Source organism: Syngnathus typhle, linkage group LG21 (genome assembly GCF_033458585.1).
Source record: "Syngnathus typhle isolate RoL2023-S1 ecotype Sweden linkage group LG21, RoL_Styp_1.0, whole genome shotgun sequence".
NCBI lineage: Eukaryota > Metazoa > Chordata > Actinopteri > Syngnathiformes > Syngnathidae > Syngnathus > Syngnathus typhle.
In genome coordinates, this window is record NC_083758.1 from 8,032,237 (window position 1) to 8,046,455 (window position 14,219).

Here is a 14,219-nt window from a genome sequence, read left to right on the forward strand (position 1 = left end):
ATTAAATTACTCATTTCATTACAATCGGGCCACTCGTCGATTTGGAATTGTCATACCGACAATGACCACTTGAGGGCAGAATAACAAACTACTACAGCTCGATGACGTTATGAAGTCTTTATCAAGTCATGTTTTTTGGGCTAAAATCACGATACCAGTGTATTGAGTCTCCAGGAAAAGTTCAGTTCCCACTAAAAATATCCTTTTATTCCAAACTTGTGAACATGTCAGCGAAAACAACAAGGATGGACGGATACCTTCCACCACCGAAATGGGACGTCTTAGTAGTTCAGTAACAGAAAAACACCTTTCCCTGCAGCCCTTTGAAACGGTTACATACAGTCTACACCTCCTGCAGGAACGATGAAAGCAGGAAAGAAAGAAGCCGGAACCATCCATCCAAACAATGAGGGGAACGTAGAACGGAATTATCGGTCATTGCACCATAAATCATTTTTGTAATAACAGAAAGTGTGCGGAAGACGACCTGCACGACCTAACAGCCACTTTGGAGATATAAATATGTAGACGATTATTTGCATTCCCACGCCGGACATTTTTTCCCTTTTAAAACTAACAGCAGCCTCCCTCAAAATGACCTCATCCCCCGGCCAATGCATTAGGCACGCCGAGCGTGGGCCGCACCCGGACGCTGGCGGTTATTAAAAGTCTCGGATGAGTCGGACTCGGGGATCCTAATAAATCGGCAAACGTGTGTGTGTGTGTGTGTGTGTGTCGGAGTCTACGTAAAGTGCAATGTTTGTGTGCGGAAACCCTTTTGTGATGTCACAGGAAGCCGCCCATGCACAGCAGCAGGAGCACGTGCACGCTTAGCAGGTAGACGGCCAGCAGGAGCGGAGTGCGGCGGCGCCAGCACGTGCCCGAGCGAAGCGCCCGCAGCAAGCTCGGGGTGGCGCCTCGGCGGCTCTGCGAAAAAAAAAAAAAAAAGGGGTTACACGACCGGGGTACTCCGGTCACGTGACTCGAGTGGAGCGGTCGCTTACTCCGCTCGCTCGCGTGATGACGCTGCCTTGGGGCGGCTCGATGAAAACGGCCGTCTCCGACTGATCCTCCCATTTCGATTGGCTGCAAGTCAACAAAGAACGTAAGAACGTGACGCGGATTCGGCCGTGGTCCATTTTGCTTCCTCTGCTACCGCCTGAGTCGATCCTGCGCTTCCACGAGCTGCTCCTCGGCCGCTAGCCTCTGCTGCGTCTCTTCGTCGAGTCTGAAGGAGGACAAGGAATTCAATTTTTAACCGCCACCAAATGTCTTCTCTGGACCCGTGCGGTACCTCTGCTGCAGCTGCGAAAGCTCGGCCCGGGAGGCGTGCACCTCCTGCAGGCTGCCCTTCTCCTGAGGAGCACCTGGGGCACTGTCCGTGTCCTGAGAGGAAGTAAATGAGGGGTGTTCCTTTTGGCGTTTGGGCGTGTGGGCGCGGGCCTCCTCCAGCATGGCGGCGAGCTGCCTCAGCTGCTGGTCTCGCTCGGACAACGCGCTGAGCGTCTGCTGCCTCAGCTGCTCGGCTTGGGCCATCCAGTCCGCGCGTTCCAGCCTGCGGAGCGGAACCGTCACCGCCGACGTCCGTGCGATATGATCCGTGAGCGCGCTCACCTGATCATCTCCATTTCCTGCTTGGAGGTGGCCGCCGCGTTCTCCATCTCGGCGATGACGCCGGCTAAGTGCGCGTTCTTGTTCTTCTCCTCAAAGAGCTCTTGGCTGACTTTGATCAGCTCTCCCGCTCCCAGACGAGCCAGCTCCGACTTGTCGCTCTTCAGCTCCGTCGTCTGGGCCCGAAGCTGCTCGAGCTGTCGGGAAGGGGTAGAATTAATCAGAAGCGCTCCCGCGAGGACCGATCGAGGGAGGCGTGGACTCACCAGTCTCTCGCGGTCGTTCTGTAGAGCTTGCAGGGCGTTCTTCAGGCTCCACACTTCTCCGGCGGAGCCTGAAGTGGGGCTCGCGACGTTGCCCAGCACCTCATCCAGCTTGAGACCCAGCTGTCGGGCTTTGCGTTCCGCCTGGTCCTTGCTGTCCTGGAGGGAGGCCATGGCCTTGCCGAACGACTGGTTCTCCGCCCTCAGTTGCTCCGCCAGTTCCTTCTCCGCCAGCAGCTTCTGTTCCACGGCCAGCAGGTCTCGGGCCAGCTCGGCCACCCTCTCTTGGGCGCTCTCGGACTCTGTACGCATCAGGCCTCCCTCCCAGCGCAGCTCTGAGAGTTCTTTGGTCTCCCTCTGGTGCGTCTCCCTCTCCTGGAGAAGGTTCTCCTCCAGAGCTTTGACTTGTGCTCGGGCAGCCTCCAGCTGCTCCCTTAACTTCTCCACCTCGGCCCCGGCGTGGACGGCCTGCAAGGGCGTCACCCGCTCCACTTTGACCGCTTCCGACTCACCGGCCTTCTTCAAGGCGTCCGCCAGGTCGTCTCGCTCCTTCTCCAAGGAGGCGATGCGCTCCCGCTGGGCGGCGAGGAGTTGTTTGTGCTGAGAGTCCTTCATGCTGAGAACCTGCTTGAGCTCGTCCCTGTAGCCGTGGAGCTGAGCCGACAGTTTGGCCTTCTCGGCGTACAAGTCGTCCCTCTGGACGAGCAGCGAGCGCAGCTCCTCCTTCAGACTGTTGCTCTCGCTTGCCGCCTCCTGGATCAGGGCGTCCTTGTCCACCAGCACCTGGACGTGCTTCTCCTCCAGCTGCTTGTACATGCCCAGCACTCGGTCCCTGTCGTCCTGCAAGGACCCCATGGCCTTGGTGAAGGAGTCCAGCTTGGCCCGACGGACGTCGCTCTTCTCCTCGGCCAGTCTCAGTTTCTCCTCCAGGTCTCGCAGTTCTTCTCGTCTGCGCTCCAGTTCTTCCTCGGCGTGGCGCGCCCTGCCGTCCGCCTCCTTGCGAGCCTCCTCGGCGGCCTGCGAGGACAAACACGTGAGCCTCCGGGCGCTCACGAGGGCCGGAGAGATCTTCCTACCTGAGCGACAGCTTGCTCCTTCTCATCCAACATTTCCACTTCCCTCTTCTCCTTCTCGTGCAGCGCCACCTGCAGGTTCTCCGTCGAGGCCTTGGAGGCGTGCAGGTCGGCCTCCGTCTGCTCCAAGGTCAGGCCCAGACGCCGAGCGTCCGCCTCCCTCTCCCGCAGCTCGGCCCGGGCGCCGCCGAGGTCCTCCTGCAGTCGGGCCGCCGCCTCTTCTAGAGCGCGGAGCCTCTGCTTGTGACTTTCCGCCTCGGCCCCGAGCAGCCGTGCTTGGTTCTGCGCCGACTGCAACTCGGCGGCGGTTCGCAGGACCTCGGCGTGCTCCTTCTCCGCCTCGGCTCGGCTGGCCTTCCACATCTCCTCCGCCTCATCTAACTTCACCCGCCGCTCCTCGTCGGCTTTTTCCAACCTGCGAAGCGACATGGAAGAATTGCAAGCGGCCGCGACGACAAGCAAAGGCAGATCTGCCACCTACCTGTCCACTTTGAGCCGGAGTTCTTCTTTGAGGGCCGATTCTTTGGCGAGGTTCTCCGCCAGCTCCTTGGCTTTGCTTTCCGCCTCCCGAATGTCGGCGTCCTTGGCGAGCAGGGCGTCGTTAAAGCGCGTCTCCCACTGCCGGGCCTCGTCCACAACTCTGTCTCGGTCATCCTGCAGCGACGACATGCAGCGCGAGAAGGCGGCGAGACGGGCCAAGGCCTCGTCCAGACGGGCCTGCATCTCCTGCGCTCGTCTTTCGGCTGCCTCGGCCGCGGCTCTGGCCTCCGACGTGGCTTCTTCTTCTTTGTCCCGCTCGCCGTAAGCCTCGTCCAGTCTCAGCTCCATCTCCTTCAGCTCGCCTCCTAATCGGAACCTGACGGAATCCAGAGTTCGCTCCGCTTCGGCTTTCCAAAGAGCTTCCTTTTGTAGCATGGTCTTCTCCAAGGTCGTTTTCTCAAGCGTGACTTTGCCGAGCTGCTCTTCCGCTTCGCTCAAGACCGACTTACAGTCGGCCAATTCTCCTTCGGTCCTCTTGAGCTCCTCCAGCTTCTCGGAAGTCTCCCGGTGGGAGCGTTGAAGGTTCTCGGCGAGCTCCTCGTGGCCCAGCCGCAGGGACTTGCCCTCCACTTCCAGCTCGCTGATGCGCTCTTGATACTGGATGCAATCCTTCTGAAGCTGACGGACCTCCAGCTGCTTCTCCCTCAGGAGTTCCTCTAGCTGCCGTGCTCGACTCTGGCTGCCTTCTTTGACCCGCTGGGCCGACCTCAGCTGCTGCTCCAGCTCCCTCCGCTTGCCCGTGTCGGCTTCGGCTTCGTCCCGCCGCCTCTGGGCTTGCCTCGTGTCTTCTTCCAGCCGGGCCGCTCGGTCCGTCTGCGCCCGGGCCTCGGCTTCCAGGTCGTCTCGCTCCTTCTCCAGCTTGGCCGCCTCTCGCGTCACTTCATCCAGGCGCCGGCGCTGCTCGGAAGCCTCTTGCTGGTACCCGGCGATGCTGCCGTTGAGTTGGGCCAGCTGGTTCATCAGACGTTCCTCCAAGTTGTCCTTCTCGCTTTCCAAATTTTGAAGGAGTTCCTTGAACTGGAGCTCCCGTTGGGCACTCTCCTGGATGAGAGACCTTTCTCGCTCCTTGCCCTCCTGTAGACGCTCTTCCAGGGAGGCGGCCAGACTCGCCTTTTCGTTGCTCTCCTGGAGATTCCGTTCAAGCGAGGCAAGTTCAACCTTGAGTTCCGCCTCCTTCTCCTGCCACCTTTCCGAATCGAGAGCAAGCTCCGTCTGGTTTGTTTTCTCCTGGAATGAAACCTCCTCCCTCGCAGGTTCCGAACCAACCTCTTGAGCTGACTCAGAACTTGCGTGGTCTTCTGGGGTTTCTTTGGGCTCCGCAAATTCGGTCTGCTTTTGCTCCAATTGTTCCTTCAGTTGTTCCTTCAGTTGTCCAATCTGCTGCGTGAAAGCGTCTCTTTCTGCCACCGTCGCCTCCAGCTCCGCTTTCAAAGTGCGGAGTTCCTCCCCAAGTCGGCTCAGCTCGGCGTGGTCCGGCGCTTTCTCCTGGCCCTCGCGAAGTCTCTCCGTCTCCTCCTCCAACTCCAGGATCTTCTGCTGCTTTGCTTTGACAAACTTCCTCATTTTGTCTTTGACCGCCTCCACTTCTTTGCGAGCCTCCTCGGCCTGCGTTTGGGCTTCCTGCTTGGAGGCCTCGTTGGACCTCAACTTGGCGGCGAGCTCCTGCCTCTCCTGCCTGGCGGCCTCCAGGACTCGCCTGACGCGCTCCGCCTCGTCGCTGACGTTTTCGTAGGAACGCAGCAGGGTTTCGTACTCGTCCTTCATGCCGCTGACCTTCTCCTCCCATTCCGTGCACATCCTGGCCGCCTCCTCTTTGGCCAGCTCGCCTTCTCTCCGACATACGTCCTTCTCGCTCGCTATGGCGTCCATCGCCAGTTTGAGGCTCTCGCAGGACGAGCCCAAGCTTTGGTTTTCTAACAACATGCGGTCCACCTCATCTATGAGCCTGCTGCGCTCTTCTCGGAGCTTCTCCAGCTCCTCCTGCGCGGCCTGCATCTTCTGCTGCAGCTCAACAATGAGGGTCTCACTGGAAGTCAGCTGTTCCTTCTGGGTCTTGTTCTCCTTCAGCACTTCCTTGCGAGAGATGAGGGCTGCCTGAAGCTTGCGCTGAAGCTGCTGGAGCTTGGCTTCGCTGTCCTGCTCCTCGTGCCTCTGCGGAGCCTCACCCTCCAACTTGTCATTCTTCTCCTGTTCCACCTTGAGCGCCTCCTCTAAGGAGGCTATGAGTTGATCCTTCTGGCCCACGGCGTCCTGCATGGAGAGGATGAGGGCGTTTTGGTCGGCCAGCTGCTGGCTTAGCTCGGTGATCTCGCCGTTCTTCAAGTCCAGGAAGGCTTTGAAATCCTCCACTTCGGCTTGAAGAGCGGCAATGGCGCCGGCGGACTGAGAAGATGCCGCGACGGTGGCGGCTTCCATTTCCGCTTTCAAGGCCTCTGCGCAAAGCTCGGCTTGCCGGTGCTTTTCTCGGAGATCTTGAATTTCACGGGAGAGGCCGTCGATCTGTCTTTCGTTTTCTCGTAGGGCTCGTAGCTCCTCGCTAACTTCTCGCAGTTCAAGCTCCTTCCGGGACAGATGGCTCTGAGCTTCCTGAAGCTTGCTCTCCAGTGCCGAGTTGGCCATCCGCATGGCGTGGATCTCTTCCTTGAGAGCTTCCAAGGGTTCCTCCGCTTGAGCGGAGCCAAGCTCAGAAGGTTGCTCCTCCTGAAGATCAGCTTTACGCTGCGCTGAGTCACTCTCAGATGTTGCAAAATCCACCCAGTCTTCTTGGACCCAATCGTTAGCGGAGCTCTTCTCCATCTTTGCCAGCAGCTCCTCGCTCTGCTCTCCACGAGGGCCCGTTTGATCTTCTAGTTGCCGAACTTTGGCGAGAAGAAGATCCAGCTCGCCGCTCTGCCGCTCGAAGCGTCCCATGAGTTGAGAGTAGTCCTCCTTCTGCTGCTTGAGCTGATCCCGATAGTGCCGGTCTTTCTCTTTGGCTTTGCGGATGCTCTCCTTGCGAGATTCTTGGGCATCCAGGACTTTCTTCTGCAGGCTTTCACAATCCGTTTCCAAGGAGGCCACTCGGGATCTTAGCGAGGTGTTGTCGGAGCAAACGTCCTCCTGCCGTTCGGCAGTCTCCTTGCTCTGCGCGAGAAGCTGCTCCTGCCGGGTAACGGTGGACCGAAGGTTCTCGATGGCTTCGTCTTTGGCCCTCAACGTCTGCGCCAGCTCCTCCAATTTGGCTTCCATCGCCTCAGATTGTTCAACCTCGGTTGCGGCGGGTTCTTCTTTTTCCGCGTCCTTCTTGGTCTCCAGATCGGCGACCTTCTTGGTGAGCTCTTTCCGTTGCACGAGCACGACCTGCAACTTCTTCTTTGTGTTTGTCAGCTGGGTTTCAAGGTCCTCTTTGGACCTGCGTAAATTCACCACTTCCACATCCATCTCCGGAGAGGACGACTCTTCTCGTGACTGCCGAAGCTCCGCCAGCTGCTCCTTCAGTTTGTTGACTTCCCCGTCTACCCAGACTCGCTCCTCTTCTGCACGGCTGAGTTTTGCCGACATGCTTTGGTCCAGCTCGCTCATCTCTCGCTCTTTCTGGCTGAGGCGGAGCTGCAGATCGCAGATTTCAGAGTCCTTCTTCGACAAAGACTCGCCGTCGAGAGCGGACATGTGCGACTGTTCCAACATGCTGCTCTCCATATCTTCAAGCTTCCTCTCCAGCTGAGAAGATAGGAGCTCTTTGTCCTCCAACTGCGTGCTCAACATCAGGACCTGATTCTCCTGCTCGGATAAGGCTCGGCCAGCCATTTCCAAATCAGCCTGGAGAGCCTGGATCTTCTGCTCCTTGGCTTTGCTGTCACCGGAGAGTGCATCCATTTCGGCGCTGTGCTTCTCCGCCACGTGAGTGGAGAGATGTTGTAGGTCCTCTCTGGCAGACTTGAGCTCTTCTTCAAACTTACTGGCCCGAGACGCCGCGTCGTCCTTCTCGGCGGTAAGCCTTTGTGTTTCTTCTTCCAGACTCTTGATCATCTCCTGTGACTCCGCAGCCGCCTCTTTGAGCGTTTGTAGCTCAGCCAGAAGTTCACCGTCCCTTTTCTGGTGCTCTTCTGCAAGAGCCTGAGCCTGCTCGGATAAGGCTCGGCCAACCATTTCCAAATCAGCCTGGAGAGCCTGGATCTTCTGCTCCTTGGCTTTGCTGTCACCGGAGAGTGCATCCATTTCGGCGCTGTGCTTCTCCGCCACGTGAGTGGAGAGATGTTGTAGGTCCTCTCTGGCAGACTTGAGCTCTTCTTCAAAGTTACTGGCCCGAGACGCCGCGTCGTCCTTCTCGGCGGTAAGCCTTTGTGTTTCTTCTTCCAGACTCTTGATCATCTCCTGTGACTCCGCAGCCGCCTCTTTGAGCGTTTGTAGCTCAGCCAGAAGTTCACCGTACCTTTTCTGGAGCTCCTCTGCCAGAGCCTGCGCAAAAAGGCCAGCTTGGTCATTTTCGGCGGAGGCGCCTTCCCGAGTGACGTGAACCTCTACGACGGAGGAAGTCGTCGCTGAAGTTGCGGAGGTTTCCTCCCACGACTGCAGCTGACCAAAGTCCTGCATGAGCGAGGGCCATTCCTGCCGTCCGTCCTGGTTCACGGCTTCCAGAAGGGTCCAGGTGCTGTGAGCCACCTCAGAATCGGTGCTGGTGACCATCTCATCAGAGGAAGTCCCTTTGGACTCCTCGGGGGATTCTTGATGCTCAATGAGCTCAGGGCTGCTTTCGTTCTTCATGGTCGCGGACGTGTCCTCGGCGACCAAAGTGCTTTCCTCTTCTTGGGTGTCGTCCAGGGAGTCAGGAGGCTTTGCGGAATTACCTCCGCTGTCGTCATCTTGGGCCTGAACCGGAGGTTGATGGACAATGCGAGGTGACACCGCCTCGCCGGCGCTCTGCTCTTCAGCCGTTCGCAGACGTTCTCGCAGGACGCTCAGCTCGTTATCTTTTTCCCGAAGTTGTCGCTCCAGCGCCGAGACGGTCGCTATGAAAATTGACACCGGTTTCCAAATGGAATTAAAAAAAAAAAAAATTGATTTCAAACAAAACCTCTCATACCTATGTCGGCTTCAGAAGACACATCCGCTTGTGGCTCCTCTGGATCCCTTTCGGAAGTCTAAGCGAGAAGAGGAAGAATAAAACAACTTAGGTCTGGTTGTCTCATCGGAAACATCAGCGAGCGATCTGAAGGTCAGATTAGGGAAGGGCGCAGAAGAGATTAGAGGGCTCACTGCACGTCTATGACCTGCTTTCCGTCCCGTCTTGTCTGACTTTGCAGATAAGACCTTCTCATTAGAAACCCTCACCGGCTCAATTTGCTGCTCCAGCTGCTGAATCTTGGCAACGGCGTCCTCCTTCTCGCTGCTACTTCTGTCCAGTTGTTCTGCGGCGAAAGTAATGTCATTTGAAGACCCCCCCCGAAAAAATTTCAAGTCATCTTCTTACTCACCTTGAAGAGCCTCCATGGCGTGTGTGACTTCAACACAACGTTCCTCGCTTTCCTGGTGATCATGCTTCAGCTTAGTCATTTGTGTCTCAATGGTCAGCACAGCGTCCAGAACAAGAGAAAGGTCATCTGGGAGCGTGGCGTCCTCCGACGCGTCGCCAAGCGGTTGTAGATGTCTCCAAATTTGGGCCAAGACCTCGCTCTTCTTCCAGGCCTCTTCCTGTCCCGCTTGAAGAGAAGCCACCTCTTGCGCCAGCTTGTTTACGTGCGATTTTGTCTCTTCCAGGTCGCTCTGGCCGGCCTGGATGACTTCTGACCAGGCCTCTCTGGTAGATGTGAGCTCCTGTTCCAGGCGAGATATTTCCAATTTGTCTTCCTCCATGGCTTCACGGCAGGCCAGGGCGTTCTCGTTCATCAGAGCAATCTCTTTTTCCAGTCTGGCAACTTCCATCCTCTCCTTTTCCAGGTTGTCGCTAGCCGCCCGGCTCAGCGCGGAGAACTCCGTCTCGTGCTTGGCGGTTTCCTCTTTGGCCCGCTCCAGTGCTTCCCGGAGGGCGGCCTCAGCTTCGCCGGAGCGCTGGGCCCACTCCTGCTTCTGCTTGACCGCTTCGGCCAGCTCCCCCTCCATTTGCCGGAACTGAGCGGTCAGGATCTAAAGAAAAAAAAGAGACGGTGATGATTCAAGATGCTTCCAGGGTAGGTTCAGGAATCCTGACCTGTTTTTGTTGATCGGCGAAGGTGACTTCCTGCTGCAGCATTTCCAGCACTTGCGAACGGGATTTTAAGGCCTCCTCGAGCTCCTCACACCGCCGCTGGTATGCGTGGAGGGTCTACCAAATGCCACAGACAACGATGAGCACCAGCTGATAAACCGTCGCACGTATGATCTCACACCTGCTGCAGCTCGGCATCATTGGACGCGGGCGCCGAGGCTCTCAGCAGCTCCTCTTCGTGTTTCTGGATCTGCTCCTGAAAGCGTACATCCTTGTCGCGTACCACTTCCTGGAGGTGCCTCAAGTGCTCGGCGTGGGCGCCATCCTTCTCCTCCAGCAGCTTCTCGGCGGCCCGGAGTCGTGTTCGCAGATCGCTACTCTTGGCCTCTTCTTCATGGAGTTTGCTTTGGAGCTCTTGTTGGTCGCCTTCCGCAGCCACGTCTCTTGAAAACGAGGTGTCGGGGCTCTGGTGTCGACAAAGGATGCATTTCGTCATTTTTTCATCGAGACCGTGTATTTGATTGAGACTTACGATGGCTCCTTCTTGTCCCTTCAAAGCATCAATTTGCTTGCTGAGGGAAGCTATCTTGGCTTTGGCCTGAAGTTTGAGCTTACTAAAGCGAGCCTCGCTCGTCTCCCTTTCATTCTGCGAAGAAGCAAAACACAAAGCATTCCGGCATCCCCGTGACCTTTTTCCATCATTTGCGGCCGTTGTTCAACCTTGAGAAGTGAATCTTTGCCAGCCAGCTGAGCATCCTTGTCACGGATGAGCTCCTTGAGCTGCACCACCAGCTGTTCCAGGTGGGCCAGACGCTCACTGGCCTCCTCGGGCGCTTCCGACTCTCCTGGAGTCTGGTCTGCATCGGGAGGAAGTTGCGGAGAGATTTCTCCATCTTGACCCTCCTCTCCAGAGAGCTCCTGGAGGACTGTAGCCAGGCGGCTGAACATAAGGACGGCACTGCACGAGAGACGGGGACACAAACGTGTGACATATCACAAAAATGCAAATGAATCCTAATATACACATCAAGTGTAACGATGCTGACTCTCAAATGAATTGGGATGCATTGTAGTCCATTTTTCTTGCACACATTGACCGCAATCCCTAACCTCCGAGCCATCCCGAAAACTCCCGACTTTTCCCGAGTCCATCGTCCGCTGCGTCTGCGTCACCGTGTTCTTCTACAGCGACGATTCCACAGAACTGTTGCGCAATACAACTTCCAAACTAGACACTGACCCCCAGAGAGGGCAGTGGACATGTTGGGATGTTTCAAGCGCGGTTAACTTGTAGAGGGACGGCGAGGAATCGTTTGTTTACTACAGTTTCGGGGTCGATGCTACTTAGCTAGCTAACGCTCGCAAATTCGAAGCGAGCGTTTAAATCCTCCCCGACGGGGTTAACGTCCGTCGAGTCTGACAGTTCCCCGCTCCGCGGTGAGGTTTGGCAGGAGAAGGACCTTTGACTCACCCGTCTGAGCGCTTCCCGGTGGTCTTTGGACGCTCTCTTTATCAGCTATATCTCCTCGGAAGGATTTCCAAGCAGAGCCACATCACCAAACTCTCCCGGAAACAAAACCTGCTCGCCGCTGATTGGACGACACGGTAAGGCACCGTGTGTCAATTCCAATGCCAGGCAGGTATCGTCATCCTAAACGCAAATATGAGTCACGCAATCAATCAATACATAAATACCTTTTTTAACATTTTCCCCATTAAAATAAAAAAAACTCTTGAATGCACCTTGTGATATACCACGAGTTGGCCACCAGAGGGCAGTATAACACAGGTATGCAAATATTCATTGGGCCAGTTCAAAGTCTCAGGAACGTCAGACGCTCTTTGCAGATGATCAAGAAAACACGCGAGAGTTGGATTATCCGTCAGGAAATTGTGAAGGGGAATGATTCTCAATCAATTCTTTCGTTTTTTTTAGGGGAAAAAATAATGCAAAGACACAATCAGGCAGTTAAGCTGATCGTCAGCCGTGGCAAGCAGCTGGGTCGAAGCCTGGCGTTGCTGGCCCGCTACGTGATGCTCTTTGCGGCCTTTGCGGGCCGCTTCGTGCAGTGGATGGCGGACGCCGGGTGTTGGACCACGCGCCTCACGCGCTGCACGCTAGCCGCCTTTGATGGCGTCTACGCGCACCTGCGACGCGTCTTGAGGCGGAAGAGCAGTGTGGACTGACCGCCGCACGTCTCGTTTGACTCTGCAAACCTCACGCGAGGCCTTACGCTAGTGCTTTATGGCTTTCTGTTACATTTGTGCATGTTGAATCGTTTTTAATCGGAAAGCCAATGCCTTCGACAGGCAGGCATAATATGTCTGACATGATGTAATGACACTACTACATGAAGTACATCCCATTTTTTAGACATTATGTATCTTTTACATATATATATTTACCATACATGTTTTATAGCTTTACGTTATGCTAAAATGCAAAAGAACATACTTTGTCATTTAAACATTATATTTTTCTACAAACACTTTGCTTCTATTTTTCATTTAAACAGAGCTCTCATTTTCTGTTGCTTGTAATAACACACTAACAGTACTGCATTAAAAGAATGAATGCGCTTGGAGTGGATTTCGATTCGACGCCCACGCCGGTGGGTCGCGCACCTCCACGTGACAGATGAACGCGCTGTTTTGTTTTGTGTGGTGTCAGCGTACCTGGCGAGGCGGCGTCCGTTTTAATGGGGCTTCTTAAAGCCTTAGATGAGATTACCGGCAGGGATTAGGAAACGATAAGGGCATCACAAAGTGGCCTACAAAAGGCATCCTTGAGACTTCAGCCCTTCTCGGCCCGTTGTGGTGAGGCGCCGTTCACGTTAGACCAAGCCACGCGCCGTCTCCTCGTCATGGGCAACACCACGGGCAGCACGGTGGACGACCTGCAGGCGGTGGAGATGCACCTGTGGTACAAGAAGTTCATGACGGAGTGCCCGTCGGGTCAGCTCACCCTGCACGAGTTCAAGCAGTTCTTCGGCCTGCGCGGGCTGGACACGGAGGCCAACGCTTACATCGAGCAGATGTTCCGCACCTTCGACATGAACAAGGTACGGGTTTCATATTTACAGGAGGTCCCGCCGTGATGGATGGGGGAGACGGTTCTGAAGTTCCAAAGGGGTGGCAATGTTTTAAAGCATCCCCTTATAGTCAATTTGATTCTTGATTAACGCAGCAATTTATTTATTCACTTTTTAGTTGTATTGATTGCAATTCTAACATTTTCACGACTGTTCTACTTTATTTGATCAACTTCATTTACTGAACGAATGGAAACGACTACTTTTTGCGTGATTCATTTAGCATTTATACAAGACTACTTCAGTTATCTGGAAAAAATTGCAACTGCTTTTACTTTACTATCGTATTTATTGCGCTAAAACTTAATTGCTCCGCGTGTCTTGATGCGAACATCATCACGCCAAGAGCGGCTTGTAATTTTCTGAGGGCTCCGTTACCAAACGGTTCGACGCCACACGCACAAACATCTCGTGCGGTAATCCCGCCCTCATCAATATTTTGAAGGGCGTCTCGTTAAGACCCAACCAACGGATTGAGGGACGTCTGCAATTTCCGAGACGAGGTCATTGTCTGGAAGGGAGGGGGAGCCGCCATCGTAATCATTCGTGAGATTAGCTGAGAGCGAGCTGACGCACTCCCTGACACACTTCTGCTTGGATAATTGGCCAATTAGGACTCAATTTTGGGAAAAGCAAAGGACAATTGGATTTTGGAAACATGCACTGGCATCGCATGTGGCGATGACTTTGGCGCCATCTAGTGGCCTTTCAGTAAACGCTCATCAAAAGCAAATAGGTGAAAATAGGCGAGTGGCGAATAGGCGGGGAGTTACCGTAGTTGTGTTAAGTGACCGAAACGACGCCCTTAGGACGGCTACATTGACTTCATGGAGTACGTGGCGGCGCTCAGCTTGGTGATGCGTGGCAAGATGGAGCACAAGCTGCGCTGGTACTTCAAGCTCTACGACGTGGACGGCAACGGCTGCATCGACCGACACGAGCTGCTCAACATCATCAAGGTTGGAGAAGGATTGACTGGTCACAATCAGAGGAAGAAAAGTGACAATGATGATGATGTTTGCGCCCTCAGGCCATTCGCGCCATTACGGGCAACGAGAACCAGGAAGTGACGGCTGAGGACTTCACCAACAGCGTCTTTGACAGAATCGACATCAACGGTGACGGTGAGGACGCAAAATGACTGCGTTGGCTAACGCAATACGCAGATCTGTACCTAATATTGCGTCCCGCTCGGTCGGACAGGCGAGCTGTCGCTGGACGAGTTTGTGGCGGGCGCTCGCTCCGATGAGGACTTCATGGAGGTGATGATGAAGAGTCTGGACCTGGCGCACATCGTGGCTATGATTCACAGCAGGCGACACAGCGTTTAAAGGACAGCGCCGTCCGTCCATGCTGGTTTGATGGAAACATGCCAGTTGCATTCAAACTGAATCCAGTCAGAAAGGAGGGATTCGGTGGATACAATCAACAGGCGATTATGTTCATGTATTTGTACTACTCTTTTTATTTTTATAAA

General features: G+C 55.2%; 2 protein-coding genes and 1 long non-coding RNA gene across 4 annotated transcripts; 2 read left to right on the forward strand and 1 right to left on the reverse strand.

Moving 5' to 3' along the window:
- Positions 1–180: 180 nt before the first annotated feature.
- golgb1 (golgin B1) lies at positions 181–11,240 on the reverse strand. 2 transcript variants are annotated; one of them, XM_061269244.1, is made up of 16 exons: positions 11,122–11,240; positions 10,371–10,608; positions 10,183–10,296; positions 9,832–10,116; positions 9,654–9,767; positions 8,941–9,589; positions 8,798–8,874; positions 8,550–8,607; positions 3,429–8,475; positions 2,951–3,362; positions 1,878–2,891; positions 1,615–1,808; positions 1,295–1,555; positions 1,157–1,228; positions 1,005–1,086; positions 181–927 (listed from the first exon to the last, which is right to left on the reverse strand). In XM_061269244.1, the coding sequence occupies exons 2-16, from the start codon at positions 10,596–10,598 to the stop codon at positions 787–789; spliced, it is 8,748 nt and encodes a 2,915-aa protein (XP_061125228.1). In that variant the 5' UTR covers positions 10,599–10,608; positions 11,122–11,240; the 3' UTR covers positions 181–786. The 2 variants fall into 2 exon arrangements, with proteins under 2 accessions (XP_061125228.1, XP_061125227.1); XM_061269243.1 differs by having other exon boundaries at positions 9,832–10,296.
- Positions 11,116–12,229, forward strand: LOC133145632 (uncharacterized). Its single transcript, XR_009710954.1, has 2 exons — positions 11,116–11,255; positions 11,587–12,229. It is a non-coding gene; the product is annotated as an uncharacterized LOC133145632 (long non-coding RNA).
- A 34-nt stretch (positions 12,230–12,263) lies between these two features.
- Positions 12,264–14,205, forward strand: guca1a (guanylate cyclase activator 1A). Its single transcript, XM_061269279.1, has 4 exons — positions 12,264–12,712; positions 13,552–13,701; positions 13,773–13,866; positions 13,946–14,205. The coding sequence occupies exons 1-4, from the start codon at positions 12,515–12,517 to the stop codon at positions 14,071–14,073; spliced, it is 570 nt and encodes a 189-aa protein (XP_061125263.1). The 5' UTR covers positions 12,264–12,514; the 3' UTR covers positions 14,074–14,205.
- The last annotated feature ends 14 nt before the right edge of the window (positions 14,206–14,219 follow it).

Coding starts and splice junctions, on each gene's coding strand:
- guca1a (XM_061269279.1), top strand. CDS start 12,515: ATGGGCAACACCACGGGCAGCACGGTGGACGACCTGCAGGCGGTGGAG. Junction 13,702..13,772: donor AGCTGCTCAACATCATCAAG/GTTGGAGAAGGA, acceptor TTGCGCCCTCAG/GCCATTCGCGCCATTACGGG. Junction 13,867..13,945: donor AATCGACATCAACGGTGACG/GTGAGGACGCAA, acceptor TCGGTCGGACAG/GCGAGCTGTCGCTGGACGAG.
- golgb1 (XM_061269243.1), bottom strand. CDS start 10,598: ATGTTCAGCCGCCTGGCTACAGTCCTCCAGGAGCTCTCTGGAGAGGAG. Junction 9,590..9,653: donor TCGCCGATCAACAAAAACAG/GTCAGGATTCCT, acceptor TTTTTTCTTTAG/ATCCTGACCGCTCAGTTCCG. Junction 1,556..1,614: donor CAGGAAATGGAGATGATCAG/GTGAGCGCGCTC, acceptor TCCGCTCCGCAG/GCTGGAACGCGCGGACTGGA.